Here is a 14,623-nt window from a genome sequence, read left to right as displayed (position 1 = left end):
AAGCTGATTGCTACTCCTGGAGCAACCTCTCCCCTTCCACTCCTGGAGCAACCTCTCCCCTCCACTCCTGGAGCAACCTCTCCCCTCCACTCCCGGAGCAACCTCTCCCCTCCACTCCTGGAGCAATCTCTCCCCCTCCACTCCTGGAGCAACCTCTCCCTTCCACTCCTGGAGCAACCTCTCCCTTCCACTCCCGGAGCAACCTCTCCCCTTCCACTCCTGGAGCAACCTCTCCCCTCCACTCCCGGAGCAACCTCTCCCCTTCCACTCCCGGAGCAACCTCTCCCCTTCCACTCCCGGAGCAACCTCTCCCCTTCCACTCCCGGAGCAACCTCTCCCCTTCCACTCCCGGAGCAACCTCTCCCCTTCCACTCCTGGAGCAACCTCTCCCCTTCCACTCCCAGAGCAACCTCTCCCCTTCCACTCCCGGAGCAACCTCTCCCCTTCCACTCCCGGAGCAACCTCTCCCCTCCACTCCTGGAGCAACCTCTCCCCTTCCACTCCTGGAGCAACCTCTCCCCTTCACTCCTGGAGCAACCTCTCCCCTTCCACTCCTGGAGCAACCTCTCCCTTCCACTCCCGGAGCAACCTCTCCCCTCCACTCCCGGAGCAACCTCTCCCCTTCCACTCCCGGAGCAACCTCTCCCCTTCCACTCCCGGAGCAACCTCTCCCCTTCCACTCCTGGAGCAACCTCTCCCCTCCACTCCTGGAGCAACCTCTCCCCTCCACTCCTGGAGCAACCTCTCCCCTTCCACTCCCAGAGCAACCTCTCCCCTTCCACTCCCGGAGCAACCTCTGCCCTTCCACTCCTGGAGCAACCTCTCCCCTCCACTCCTGGAGCAACCTCTCCCCTTCCACTCCTGGAGCAACCTCTCCCCTTCCACTCCTGGAGCAACCTCTTCCCTCCACTCCTGGAGCAACCTCTCCCCTCCACTCCTGGAGCAACCTCTCCCCTTCCACTCCCGGAGCAACCTCTCCCTTCCACTCCTGGAGCAACCTCTCCCCTTCCACTCCCGGAGCAACCTCTCCCCTTCCACTCCCGGAGCAACCTCTCCCCTTCCACTCCCGGAGCAACCTCTCCCCTCCACTCCTGGAGCAACCTCTCCCTTCCACTCCCGGAGCAACCTCTCCCCTTCCACTCCCGGAGCAACCTCTCCCTTCCACTCCTGGAGCAACCTCTCCCCTCCACTCCTGGAGCAACCTCTCCCTTCCACTCCTGGAGCAACCTCTCCCCTCCACTCCCGGAGCAACCTCTCCCTTCCACTCCTGGAGCAACCTCTCCCCTTCCACTCCCGGAGCAACCTCTCCCTTCCACTCCCGGAGCAACCTCTCCCCTTCCACTCCCGGAGCAACCTCTCCCTTCCACTCCTGGAGCAACCTCTCCCCTTCCACTCCTGGAGCAATCTCTAAAAGAGTTAAATTCATGAAGTAGAAAAAGAAAACCATGAGCTCTGAGGCAGAAAATGGCTGCTGTAAGAACTCATCCCCTGAAGGGGAAGGGATGGAGGGGAAGTGAGGAGGAATGACAGCTGCCTGTGCTGCAAGGAGAACTTTAACTTGTGGAAGCAGATCCTAGCCCCCAAAGAGAAGCAACCAGCAGAAGCATTCACTGAAAGCCATGCTTCATCCCCCTTGGTGTTTTAGGAAGGAGAAGCAAACAGTTGTGTTGATGTTTTGAGGATGAAAAGGCAGTTTGCAGACCAGCCCATGCAAGGAACAAGCTGGCTCCAGACTTGGAGCTCCCTAGCCTGCATGAGGTGTCTGAACAATTCCTTCTGCTCCAAGGGCTCAGGAAAGGTAACCATGGAAATAGCATCAGGAGCTCTGGCTGCAGACACTGCCTGCCCAAGCACCACCACACCTCCCCCAGCCCTCATCACAAAACCAATTCAATCCAAATGAAACCAAATGAGTCTTACTGCACATCCAGGTTGTGCTTCTTCAGCTTGTCCTCCAGGTCTGAGGAGAAGCGGAGGTCTGCTCCCACTATGGAGTAGCGACTGGAGTCCAGGCTGTGGGAGTCTGCAAGGGCACACCGTGGGGAGACTCAGGGTTACAGATCACAGTCACAGGCTGCAGTGGGCTGGACCCTCCAAGCTCATCTTGTCCAACCCCCCTGCACTCAGCAGGGACACTTCCAACTGGATCAGGCTGCCCAGGGTCACATCAAGTCTGATCTTGAATGTCTCCAGGGATGGAGCCTCAACCACATCCCTGGGCAGCCTGTTCCAGGGCCTCACCACCCTCATTGTGCAGAACTCCCTCCTGGTATCCAACCTAAATCTGCCCTGCTCCACTTTCAAATCATTGCCCTTTGTCCTATCACCACAGACCCTTCTACCACCTTCCCTCCCCAGCCTTCCTGTAGGTCCCCTTCAGACACTGAAATGCAGCTCTAAGGTCTCCCTGGAGCTTTCTCTTCTCCAGGCTGAGCAGCCCCAACTCTTCCAGCCTGTCCCTGATAGCAGAGGTGCTGCAGCCTCTGATCATCCTCATGAGAGGGAGGCTGAAAAATCTCAAGTGAAAAACTGCAGGGAAGATGAAATTGCCAAGTTTGCTGTGTTCTGTCTACCAACAGCAAACTCCCCTCTCTGCAGCATCCATGTCTGCTTGGTTAGAGATTTAGAGCTGGGGAGATATTCACACCAGACTCTGCCACGAGCCTGCTTTCACTCCCAGCTGCTCTGAAGCAGCTCAGGCATCCCACCCGTTACCATGGCTTCAAGGAATGCAGAGGGAAGGAGAAGCAGAAGATTCAGGGCAGGATTTTTGTTTTGGTTTGGTTTGTAGGCTCTTCTCCAATGTCCCAACAGATCTGCCTGAGGGAGCCTTGCCCACCAACCTGGGCAGCCTGTGCCAGGCCCTGACCGCTCTTGCAGCAAAGAAGTTTTGCCTCACCTCCAACCTAACCCTCCCCTGGCACCATTTCAGGCCTCTCCTTCTTGTTCTTTCACCTGGTACCAGGGAGAAGAGACCAACCCCCACCTCACTCCAGCCTCCTCTCAGGGAGGTGTAGAGAGCAATGAGGTCTCCCCTCAGCCTCCTCTTCTCCAGGCTGAACAACCCCAGGTCCCTCAGCTGCTCCTCACCAGCCCTCTTCTCCAGACCCTTCCCCAGCTCCATTGCCCTCCTCTGGACCTGCTCCAGCTCCTCAATGTCCTTCTTGGAGGGAGGAGCCCAACACTGACCCCAGGTTCGAGGGGCAACCTCACCAGTGCCCAGCACAGGGGCACCAGTGCTTCCCTCCTCCTGCTGGCCACAGATCAGCCACAGATGTAGGAGGAAAACCAAGTTAACAGTTTAGGCTGTGTGTGTGATCCTCTGGTGGGATTGCAGGGCACAGCCAAATCACAGAAGGTATTCTTGAGGAACAAATATTCAGCCTGGGACACAACAGGCAGCAAGCTCCTGCAAACACTTCCCAGCATGAAAGAGGAACTGAAATCAAGCCCCTGAGCTGCAAGGCAGCCAGCAGCAGCACAAGCACCTTGCTCTCAGTGCAGGAACAACAGCTGATTGCTGTGTCCTGCTTTAGAAGTCATCAGGACACAAGAGCACAGCATCATTCCCTCTCCCCAGAGCAGTGTGACTGAACAAGCAAGAAAAGAAGGAAGCTAAGCAGTGAAACAACCCAGAGTCAGATTGAAGTGGGTTTACAATGCCCAGCCACTACCCCCCTGTAGGAGCAAGCTCTGGAACAGCTCAACTTGGGATCCTGCTGCAGAAACAGCTCCTGGATGGCAAAAGATGGGAGTAGATACCACAAGATCACAGAAGGGACCTCTGGAAGATTATCCAGTCCAACCCCCTGCCAAGGCAGGGTCACCTAGAAGAAGTCACACAGGAACATATCCAAGTGGGGCTGGAAGGTCTCCAGAGATATGAGACTCCATCATCTCTGTGGGCAGCCTGCCCCAGGGCTCCAGCAACCTTAAATGACAGAAGTTCCTCCTCCTGTTTAAGTGGAACTTCTGATGTTCCAGTTTGTGCCCATTGCCCCTTGTCCTGGTACTGGGCACCACTGAATGAAGCCTGGTCCTACCCTCCTGACACCCACCCTTAGGTTGGAGAAGACCTTTGAGATCATCAAGTCCAGCCTATCACCCAGCACCATCTAATCAACTAAACCATGGCACCAAGCACCCCATCCAGTCTCCTCCTAAACACCTCCAGTGATGAGGACTCCACCACCTCCCTGGGCAGCACATTCCCATGGCCAATCTCTCTTTCTATGAGGAACTTCTTCCTATCATCCAGCCTAAACCTCCCTCAGCCTCTCCTCACAGGGCTGTGCTCCAGACCCCTCCCCAGCTTTGTTGCCCTTCTCTGGACACCTTCCAGCATCTCAACATCTTTCCTAGACTGAGGGGCTCAGAACTGGACACAGGATTCAAGGTGTGGCCTAACCAGTGCTGAGCACAGGGCAGGATGACCTCCCTGCTCCTGCTGGCCACACTATTCCTGATGCAGGCCAGGATGCCATTTGCCTTCCTGGCCACCTGGGCACACTGCTGGCTCATGTTCAGCCTACTGTCAATCAGTATCCCTAGGTCCCTTTCTGCCTGGCTGCTCCCCAGCCACTCTGACCCCAGCCTGTAGCTCTGCATGGGGTTGCTGTGGCCAATTTGTAGAACCCAGCACACAAACCCTTGAAGTATTGATCAGCATTGATGAGCTCCCCCCCCTCAGACTGCTCTCCTCCAGACTAAACAGCCCCAATTCTCTCAACATCTCCTCCTCACAGCAATGTTCCAGTCCCCTCAGCATCTTTGTAGCCCTCCAAAGAGCTAAGTGAAGAGAGGAAGAGCAGCCAGGTGGGATGAAAGGAGTGGGGGTGGCCACTGCAGGAGAGGGAAAAAAACCTGGGGGGAAGGGTTAAAAAGAGCTAGAGATCAATTGCTACTAAATGAAGCAGTGCTGAAACATCCTGGAAGATGTCTCCCCAGTTCATTGGGGAGTGAACAAGGGTCTGAAAATGCCACCAGTTGTCTTTTCAGCTACATTTTGCAACAGCTACAGGAGCCAGGGGGGGGAAAAAAAACTCCACAAAAGCAACAACCAACCAAGAAGTGAAAAAAAAGAAAGAAGTTGTGTGGCAAATGATTCAACATTTTGAGTCAAGGCTTCTTTCCATGTGCATGTTCTGTAATAGCTTTACTACTTCCCACACCCTTCTATTTAAGTTATTATATCAAGGCCATGATAATGGCAGCAGTAAAAGCCCCACACAAACCCCCACCAGCCAGAGGGAAGGATTTCTGTGGTGATTGGTTTGCTGGCCAGAGCTGCAGTGCAGCTAGCCTCACTCCCCACACTCAGCAGGGAACTGCTGCAACCTTCTTGTCCAGCTTCCCTGCCCTGGACATGCCAGCACCTTTGGGACAACCAGGAAGCTACTACAACAAGCTTGAAGTGATCCAAGAACAGAGGAGACCTTCTTGCTGTCTACAACTACCTGAAGGGAGGTTGTAGCCAGGTGGGGGTTGGTCTCTTCTCCCAGGCAAGCAGCACCAGAACAAGAGGACACAGTCTCAAAGCTGTGCCAGGGGAGGTTCAGGCTGGAGGTGAGGAAGAAGTTCTTCCTAGCAAGAGAGATTGGCCATTGGAATATGCTGCCCAGGGAGGTGGTGGAGTTCCCATCACTGGAGGTGTTTAGGGAGAGACTGGATGCGGTGCTTGATGCCATGGTTTAGTTGATTAGATGGTGCTGGGTTGGACTTGATGATCTCAAAGGTCTTTTCCAACCTGGTTAATTCTATTCTATTCTATTCTATTCTATTCTATTCTATTCTATTCTATTCTATTTCCTATTCCTATTCCTACTCTATTCTATCCCATCCCATCCCATCCCATTCCATTCCAAAGCAGTGCAAACATCAGAGGTGGAAGTCAACAGCACAGAATCATCATGCAGGTTGGAAAAGACCCTTGAGGTCAGCAGGTGTAAGCACTGACCCTGCTCTGCCAGATTCACCACTCCACCCTATCACAGCAGAGCTGACGAGGAATGGATTTGTCCTCCTCTCTTCAGAGCCTTTCAATTCCATTTCCAGCAACCAGGCTGCCTGCTTCTCCTCCTTTGGTCCATTCAAACAGAATGTTCTTGTTCCTCCACACATTTCCTTGCCAACTTCCCTCCACTCTCCATTGATGGTTGTTGGCAAACAGGAGCACAGAGAGTACCCAGCCGAGCTGCACACGCCGCGGGCACGAGCTCATACAACTGCTAAAAATTGACCATTTTAAATAGATCTGAAAGCTCCTCAGGAAGGATCTCCAGAATTCATAGAGCTCAACACTTCTGATCAGAGCTTTCAACTGGAAGTCTTAGGGGGAGAGCATGGGAGGGTTATTTTTGGGGGGTTTTCTTTGAATCACAGAACCGTTTGGGTTGGAGGAGACCTCAGAGCTCACCCAGTTCCAGCCCCCTGCCCTGGGCAGGGACACCTCCCACCAGCCCTGGCTCTTCAAGGCCTCATCCAGCCTGGCCTTCAACACCTCCAGGGAGGGGGCAGCCACAGCCTCCCTGGGCAACCTGTCCCAGTGTCTCCCCACCCCCACTGTCAAGAATTTCTTCCTCATCTCCAGTCCCAACCTCCCCTCCCTGAGCTTCAATCCATTCAAGCCAACACTCCTCTCAGGAGAGGCTTCTCCAGCACCTGCCTTGTCTTCAGCCACCACTGTGAGGTGAAGAAACACAACCTGCTCTCAGCACCCTTGGCCACCCTCTCCAGCTCTCCTGTAGGCCCTTCAGGTACTGAAAGGCTGCTCTAAGGTGTCCCTGGAGCCTTCTCTTCTCTAGGTTGAATTAGAATAGAATAGAATAGACCAGACCAGACCAGGTTGGAAGAGACCTTCAAGATCATCAAGTCCAACCTATCATCCAACACCACCTAATCAACTAAACCATGGAACCAAGCATCCTGTCAAGCCTCGCCCTGAACACCCCCAGCGACGGCGACCCCAACTCTCTTGGCCCGTCCCCATAAGGGAGCTTCTCCAGCCCCCTGATCATCTTTGTGGCCTTGTCTGGATCCCCTCTAACAGTTCCATGTCCTTCTTGTGCTGGGGGCAGCAGAACTGGCTGCAGTGCTGCAAGTGTGGTCTCAAGAGAGCAGAGCAGAGAGGCAGAATCCCCTCCCTGTCCTGTTGCTCTCACTCCTTTTGATGCAGTCCAGCACACAGCTGCCTTCTGGGCTGCCAGTGACCATTGCTGGCTCTTGGGGAGTTTGCCATCAACTGACAACTCCAAGTTCCTCAAAGCCTCACCCAGCCAGGCCTTGGACACTTCCAGGGATGAGGCAGCCACAGCTTGTTCTTGGCTTTCAGCTTTTGATCCCACTCTGGGGGTGATTTGTGGGCTGGCTGGTGCTTTGCTCCTCCAAAGAGCAGAGCCTGCAGGGTTTAACATGTCCAGCTTCACTCACAGTGGCTGTAACCATGGTCTGCAGACAGGACACTGCTGGGATGTGGTGTGTCATGTGCTACAGGTGGTTATGTGCACACAAAACCAAAGGAGGAGCAGAGATGGAGCTGAAATCCCACAATGGTTTGGGTTGGAAGGGACCTTAAGGATCATCTCGTGCCAACCCTCCCTTTCATATCTTTCCTTCAGATTTCAAGTCAAAAGTTTTCATCACAAACTGAGTGGCCCAGGGAGGTCATTGAGGCCTGGAGGCCTCATGATCAGGCTGGACAAGGCTCTGAGGAACCTGCTCCAGTGGAGGATGTCTGCTGGCTGCAGGAGGGTTGGACTGGAGGCCCTTTGGAGGTCCCCTCCAACCCAAACTCTTCCATGATTCAGTTGATATAGTGCTGGAATTTCAAAGCTGTTCTTTGACAGTGTCCCTCACCCAAGTGTGCCAAAGAAATCTCATGGCTGTTGGGAGAAGGAATGGCTCTCATATGGACCAAGAGCTGGGGATGGAGGGTGGGCATATGTTGTCAATTTTCACCATGGAGAGAGCTGAAGATCTGTGCTTGAAGATATGCTGCTCTTCAACACCATGGGATGATTGGGAAAACAGAGTGGTTGGTAAGTGGCAGCTTGTTGGCAAGTCCAAAGTCTTCAGAGTGGTGAAGATCTATAGAAGGATCTTGTGGAATTAGTGACTTGGTGATAAATTGGCTGTGGATTAATAGAGAGTGATGCATATGGGTGGAAAAAAATAGTTTGTGCCTCACATGTGAATGCTGAGCTGCTGGCTGCTGATTGCTGCCTGCAAACAAGATCTGGTTATTATCATAAATAGCTGGATGAAAACATTGGCTCAGCAATGGGCCAGCAATCAAAGCACATGTAAGGAAAAAAGGCTGAAACCCACAGAGATGCCACAAGAGGGACCTCTGGCAAAGGCAGGGAGTGACAGGACCAGAGGTAAGGGCTTCAGACTGGAAGAAGCTGGACTAAGATTGGACACGGAGGGAAAACTCTTCCCCAGCAGGGTGGTGAGGCACTGGAACAGGTTGCCCAGCAAAGCTGTGGAGGCTCCAAGCTCAGAGGTGTTTAAGGCCAGACTGGATGGGGCCTTGAGAAACCTGGTCTAGTAAGAGGTGTTCCTGGCCATGGCAGGGGGTGTGGAACTAGATCACAGAGTCACAGAACGTTAGGGGTTGGGAAGGGCCTCTGGAGATCATCCGGTCCAAGGCCCCTGCCAAAGCAGGATCAGTAAGGGCAGAGCACACAGCAATGCATCCTGAGAAGGACACTCCACAACCTCCCTGGGCAGCCTGCTCCAGGGCTCTGTCCCCCTCACACCAAAGAAGTTTCTCATCTTCAGGTGGAATCTCCTGTGCTCCAGCTTGTATCCATTGCTCCTTGGCCTACCACTGGGCACCACTGAAAAGAGCCTGGCACTTTCACCTTGACATGCACCCCTCAGATAGTTACTGACACTGATCAAATCCCCTCTTACCCTTCTCTTCTCCAGACTGACCAGCCCCAGGTCTCTCACTCTCAGATCTTTAAGATCCCTTCCAACCCAAACCATTCTCTGATCCTCTCTCCAAGCACCTGCACCTTGTCCTGAACCCCAAAGATCTCAGTGGAGCAGAGCCTACAGCAGCCTGATCACAGCAAAACTGCTGCTCTGAAGAAGAGAAAGAGCTTCAGAGGAACAAGGCAGCCCAGCACCTTCACCCAGCGACACTTTAATTGCTATTGACTGCTCTGACTTGCTAATTAGCAGTTTTGATTACAAGACACTGCTGCAACTGGCTGCCTCTGCAGCTATCTGGCTGCACATGAGGTGCCTACAGCTGCTCAGCAACACCCAAACCCCTCTGACTGACCTGGCACTGATGCTGCTGACAGTGCTTCTGCAGCACATCCCAGGGCACACAGGAGCTCTGCTAGAAGGTCTCCCAGCTGAAACACAGCAGCAGCACTCAGGAGCCCTTTTGCTGAGGTGGGGCTGTCATCTTCTGAGCTCTAAATGCACAGTGGAGAGTTCTGTCATTTAAATGGCACCTCAAATGCTGCATCCAGTTCTGCTGTCCCCAGCGTGAGGACACAGAGCTGTTGGACTGAGCCCAGAGGAGGCCACAAACATGATCCAAGGGCTGAAGCACCTCTGCTACGAGGACAGGCTGAGGGAGCTGGGGTTGTTCAGCTTGAAGAACAGAAGAGCTGCCTTCCAATACTGAAGGGATCCTACAGGCAGGCTGGAGGGTGTCTAGAGACAGGACAAGGGGCAATGGTTTGAAGCTAAGGGAGAACAGGGTTAGACTGGATCTTAGGAAGAAGCTCTTCAGTGTGAGGGTAATAAGAGTCTGGACAAGGTTGCCCAGAGAGTCTGTGGTTGCCTTCTCCCTGGGGGTGCTCAAAGCCAGACTGGATGAAGCCTTGAGCAGCTGAGTGTGTGTGACCTGCCCTAGGTGCTCCTGCTCTGGCAGGGGGATTGGACTGGAGGATCTCTGGAGGTCGCTTCCAAGCCCTCCCAACCTGTGAGCCTGTGCTTCTGTTGTGCTCCTAACAAGCCCCCTGCACAGCCACCTGAAGCCAGTGCAGCTGGCTGCTCAGCAGCATTTTCCCCTTTTCTGTAAGAGAGAAGGAAAAAAAAACCACCAACAACCCAAAAAACCCCAACCCCACCAACTTTCTGGTAGAAGCAAAAAAACCACTTCAGGAGAAGCCAATTTCTAACATGACACAGAACAAATGGGCAGGAGTCTGTAAGGGGAAAATATACCAAGCAAACCAAAAAAGCCTCTTTTCCCTCTCAATTCTCTGTCCAAACAGCATTTCAAGCATTAAAAGCCTGCCCACATAGCAGAACAAAATGATCAGAAAAAGTTTTCAAAGTGCTGCAGTACATTGCTGGCTGCTTCTGCAGATGACTCACCTATTAGAAGAGAGTCCCCTGAATGGGATTCCATAATTGGTTTTGACAGGGGAGGTTTGGATCTGTGGGAAGAAGGAAGAAGCATCTCTGAGCAGTTGAGCTCCTTTAGCAGTGTGGCTTACATTTCATTTAACACACAGATTTGTGTGTGTGTGTGTGTGTGTGCTGAAAAGCAGAGCAGAGAATTCCTCTGCCCTCTACTGGAAACCAAAACCTTTGCAAGGTAGACTCTGAGTCGCAGCTGAGCTTCACACCCCAGGACTCTTCAGCCTAGAGGATCATCATAGTATCAGTCAGGGCTGGAAGGGACCACAAGGATCAGCTAGTTCCAAGCCCCCTGCCATGGGCAGGGACATCCCACACTAGATCAGGCTGGCCAATGCCTCATCCAACCTGGTCTTAAACACCTCCAGGGATGGGGCCTCAACCACCTCCCTGGACAACCCATTCCAGGGCTTCACCACTCTCATGGTGAAGAACTTCCTCCTCACATCCAGCCTGAATCTCCCCACCTCCAGCTTCATTCCCTTCCCCCCTAGTCCTGTCACTACCTGATATCCTGAGAAGTCCCTCCCCAGCCTTCTTGTAGCCCCTTTCAGATACTGGAAGGCCACAATTAGGTCACCTTGGAGCCTTCTCTTCTCCAGAGGTGATCTTTGAAGCACTATCCAGACACTCCAAAGATCCTCTAGAAGCCTCATACAGTCATTCCAACAGGATATTCATGCCCAGTACCAGCTCTCCTACCTCTCCAACTGAAAGACTAAATGGCCTCTAATGATTGTGAGGCTTCCATTAAGCTTGTTTGCCTCCCTGCAGCCCCCACATGTCAGCTTCTCCAACTTGGAACAGCTGGACAGTTACTCCCTCCCTGGGCAACCTGTTGCAGTGTTCCAGCACCCTCATGGTGCAGAACTTGTTCCTCACAACCAATCTAAACCTCCTCTGCTCTCATTTCAAACCACTGCCCCTCATCCTGTCCCTGCAGGCCTTTGCAGTCCCTCTGCAGCCTTCTTGTAGCCCCTCTCAGGTACTGGAAGGCTGCTCCAAGGTCTCCCCAGAGCCTTCTCTTCTCCAGGCTGCACAGCCCCAGCTCCCTCAGCTTGTCCTCATAGCAGAGGTGCTCCAGCCCCCTAATCATCTCCAGCAGGTCCATGTCCTTGCTGTGTTGAGAGCTCCAGAGCTGGATGAAATGCTCCAGAGCAGAGGGGCAAAATCACCTCTCTCCATCTGCAAAGCCCCATCCCTGGTGATGTCTGAAGTTAGGCACAAGGCTCTGAGCAACCTGCTCTAGTGAAGGGAGTCCCTGCTGACTGCAGGGGCCTGGACTAGATGACCTTTGGAGGTCCCTTCCAACCCAAACCATTCCAGGATTCTGTGTACAACTGCCTACATGATGAACCCTTTACTCCAAGCCCCAGAGCAAGAGAAGCTCCTCAGGAGAGAGATGAGAGAGCTGCAGCTTGCAGTTCAGGACCTGCTGCTCAGCTCTAGCCAGCTGCCCACAGCCAGCCACAGGCACTCCACTTACTTGATGTGATGGATTTTTCGTGCAACTATCATTGGAAAATCCACTTCAAAATATTTCTTGGGGAGCAGATTTTCATCCTGAGGAGTGGAGCAAGACCCCAGAGTTAGGGACATTCAAGTCTCACATGCACCTGACAAGAAGACAGAACCCTAAGTCTGAAGGGGTTGATTGTAGGCCACACTGGCATGCATCCTACAGCCCAAGTTAAGACCCAAAGCAGCTGTGAGACAGGAGAATGCCCTCTAGGCAGGAAGAAATGGGCTCACAGCTCATGTGATGCAGCAACCCAAGGCACCAGACCACTCACAAATACATTACCAGGACCTAAGGGAGCACAGCAACAGCAAACTGATGACATTCCCCTCCCATCTTCAGTGTCACCTTCTCAGAAAGGAATTGAGGACATCTCATAGAAACAGAGTGGTTTGAGTTGGAAGAGACCTTTGAGATAGTGGAGTCCAACCCTTAACCCAGCACTGCCATAGCCCTCAGCACCACTTCTCCATGGCTTTCAAATCCCTGCAGGGATGGGGACTCCACCAGTGGCCTGGGCAGCCTGAGCCAGGCCTTGACAACTCTCAAGGTGAAGAAATTGTTCCTCATGTCCAGCCTTTAGGTTTCCTCCTCTTGAGGCAACTTGAGGCCATTTCCTCTTATCCTACTGTTTGTAACCTGGGGGAAGAGACCAACCCCACCTGGCTCCAACCTCCATTCAGGGAGATGTAGAGAGCAATGAGGTCTCCCTCAGCCTCCTCTTCTCCAAACTACACAACCTCATCTTCTCCTCACCAGCCCTGGTCTCCAGACCCTTCCCCAGCTTTACTGCCCTTCTCTGGACCTGCTCCAGCTCCTCAATGTCCTTCTTGGAGAGAGGGGCCCAAAACTGACCCCAGCTGAGGTGTGCAGCTTCACCCAGAAGGAGACCACATTCCAGTTTGTCCTCAAGCCCAGAGGCAGCCTACAAGCACCCAATGTCCCTCAACCACAAAAGCAGGGAAAAACCTCTTTACTTCACAGAATCATGGAAAGGTTGGGGTTGAAAAGGGACCTTAAAGATGATCCCCACAGGCAGGGATACCTTGCTGATGTTACTCTCTGACACCCTGAGCTGTACCAAGTCTCTCCCTCTGCAGCAATCCTTTTGTGGTGGTTATGTGCTGCTAGTTCAAGCTGCTCAACCTCTGAAGAGCTGAGAATCCCTTCTGAATCAGGAGGCAGAAGACTGAGGCTCTTGGTTAATTTGGTCTGAAGCTCTCTCTGTTATTTGTACCACACCTGCTCTTTGTAAGAAGAAAGAATTGGAATTACAGGCCCCATTAAGCTTTTTCAATCACTGTGACAGGGCAGTTACTAAAACTGTGCATTAACAGCTGCCACAGGAGTGCAGGGAAGAGAAAAAGCTTCACAGCTCAAAAAATATTCCTTCTTTTTTCCCCATCCACTGACTGACAGCCACTGAACTGTGAGCAGGCAAAATGCAGCTGACCTCCCTAGGCTTTCTTGTGGCTGACAGCCCTCAGGCTGTGCTGCCATTCAGCCAGCACTGGACAGGCTGGAGCCGGGCAGGAAGAAACTGAATGAAATCCAACAAGGCCAAGGCTAGAGTCTGGAGTCTGGGAAAGAACAACCCCATGGACCAGGATAGGTTTGAGGCTGGTCTGTTGGACAGCAGCTCTGGGTAAAAGGACCTGGGGGACAACAGGACATCCACGAGCCAGCAGTGTGCCCTTGTGGACAAGGACAACTGCATCCTGGGGTGGACTAGAAGGGCTGTGGTGAGTAGGACAGGAGAGGGTCTCCTCTCCCTCTACTCTGCCATGGTGAGGCCACATCTGGAATATTGTGTCCACTCCTGGGCACCTCAGTTCAGGAAGGATCTCAGGGAGCTGCTTGAGAGAGTCCAGTACAGAGCCACAGAGATGCTGAAGGCAGTGAAACATCTCCCTTGTGAGGACATTCTGAGGGAGCTGGGGCTCTTTAGCTTGGAGCAGAGGAGCCTGAGGGGTGTCCTCACTCATGGGTATAAAGATGTGCAGGGCAGTGTTGGGAGGATGGAGCCAGGCTCTGCTCAGTGATGTGCAGTGACAGGACAAGGGTCAATGGGTGCAGGCTGGAGCAGAGGACGTTCCATGGGAGCAGAAGCAAAAGGCTTCTCATTGTGAGGGTGCTGGAGCCCTGGAGCAGGCTGCCCAGAGAGGTTGTGGAGTCTCCTTCTGTGGACACTTTCCAAACCTGCCTGGCTGTGTTCCTGTGTGACCTGCCCTGGGTGATGCTGCTGGGGCAGGGGGGGTTGGACTGGATGGTGTCTGGAGGTCCCTTCCAACCCCTGGCACTCTGTGATTCTTCCTGAAACCAAATCTACAAGTGTAAATGTTAATGAGAAGACAAGGTGAGCTAGAGGTGTGCTCCCAATGATGCTATCATGTAACACCTCAATAACCTGAACCTGTACCCATGCAGACAGACAGACACATAGATAAATTTACTCAGGGGGATGTGTCAACCCAGCCTCTACCACCTTACCCTTGGTACCTTATTCCCATTTGAAAATAGGATTAAAAAACCCAATTGGAATCTTAAGGCTTAAAGAGAACAGCAAAACTTGGGAGTTCAGGCTCCTGAAGTCCACTAGAGGTCAGCTTCATGTGAGACAAGTATGGAGCTTGGAGCCAGGTTGGGGTCAGTCTCTTCCCCCAGGAAGAAGTGGCAGAGAGGAAATGGCCTTAAATTGCACCTGGGGAGCTTTAG

At 53.0% G+C, this 14,623-nt stretch overlaps 1 protein-coding gene across 2 annotated transcripts in view; it reads right to left on the bottom strand.

The window, feature by feature from the left end:
* The window catches only part of LCMT1 (leucine carboxyl methyltransferase 1), a 31,558-nt gene that overhangs the window by 12,529 nt on the left and 4,406 nt on the right, over positions 1 to 14,623 (bottom strand). For both annotated transcript variants that reach the window (XM_054180547.1, XM_054180546.1), the window contains exons 4-6: positions 11,876 to 11,952; positions 10,345 to 10,406; positions 1,921 to 2,023 (exon numbers count right to left, since the gene is read on the bottom strand). In XM_054180547.1, coding sequence (XP_054036522.1) covers positions 1,921 to 2,023; positions 10,345 to 10,406; positions 11,876 to 11,952 — 242 coding nt within the window. The remainder of the gene's footprint in view (positions 1 to 1,920; positions 2,024 to 10,344; positions 10,407 to 11,875; positions 11,953 to 14,623) is intronic.

This window comes from Dryobates pubescens, chromosome 4, assembly GCF_014839835.1.
Source record: "Dryobates pubescens isolate bDryPub1 chromosome 4, bDryPub1.pri, whole genome shotgun sequence".
Lineage (NCBI taxonomy): Eukaryota > Metazoa > Chordata > Aves > Piciformes > Picidae > Dryobates > Dryobates pubescens.
The sequence above is the reverse complement of the archived record's forward strand: the minus strand, read 5'-3'. Positions and strand labels throughout refer to the sequence as shown.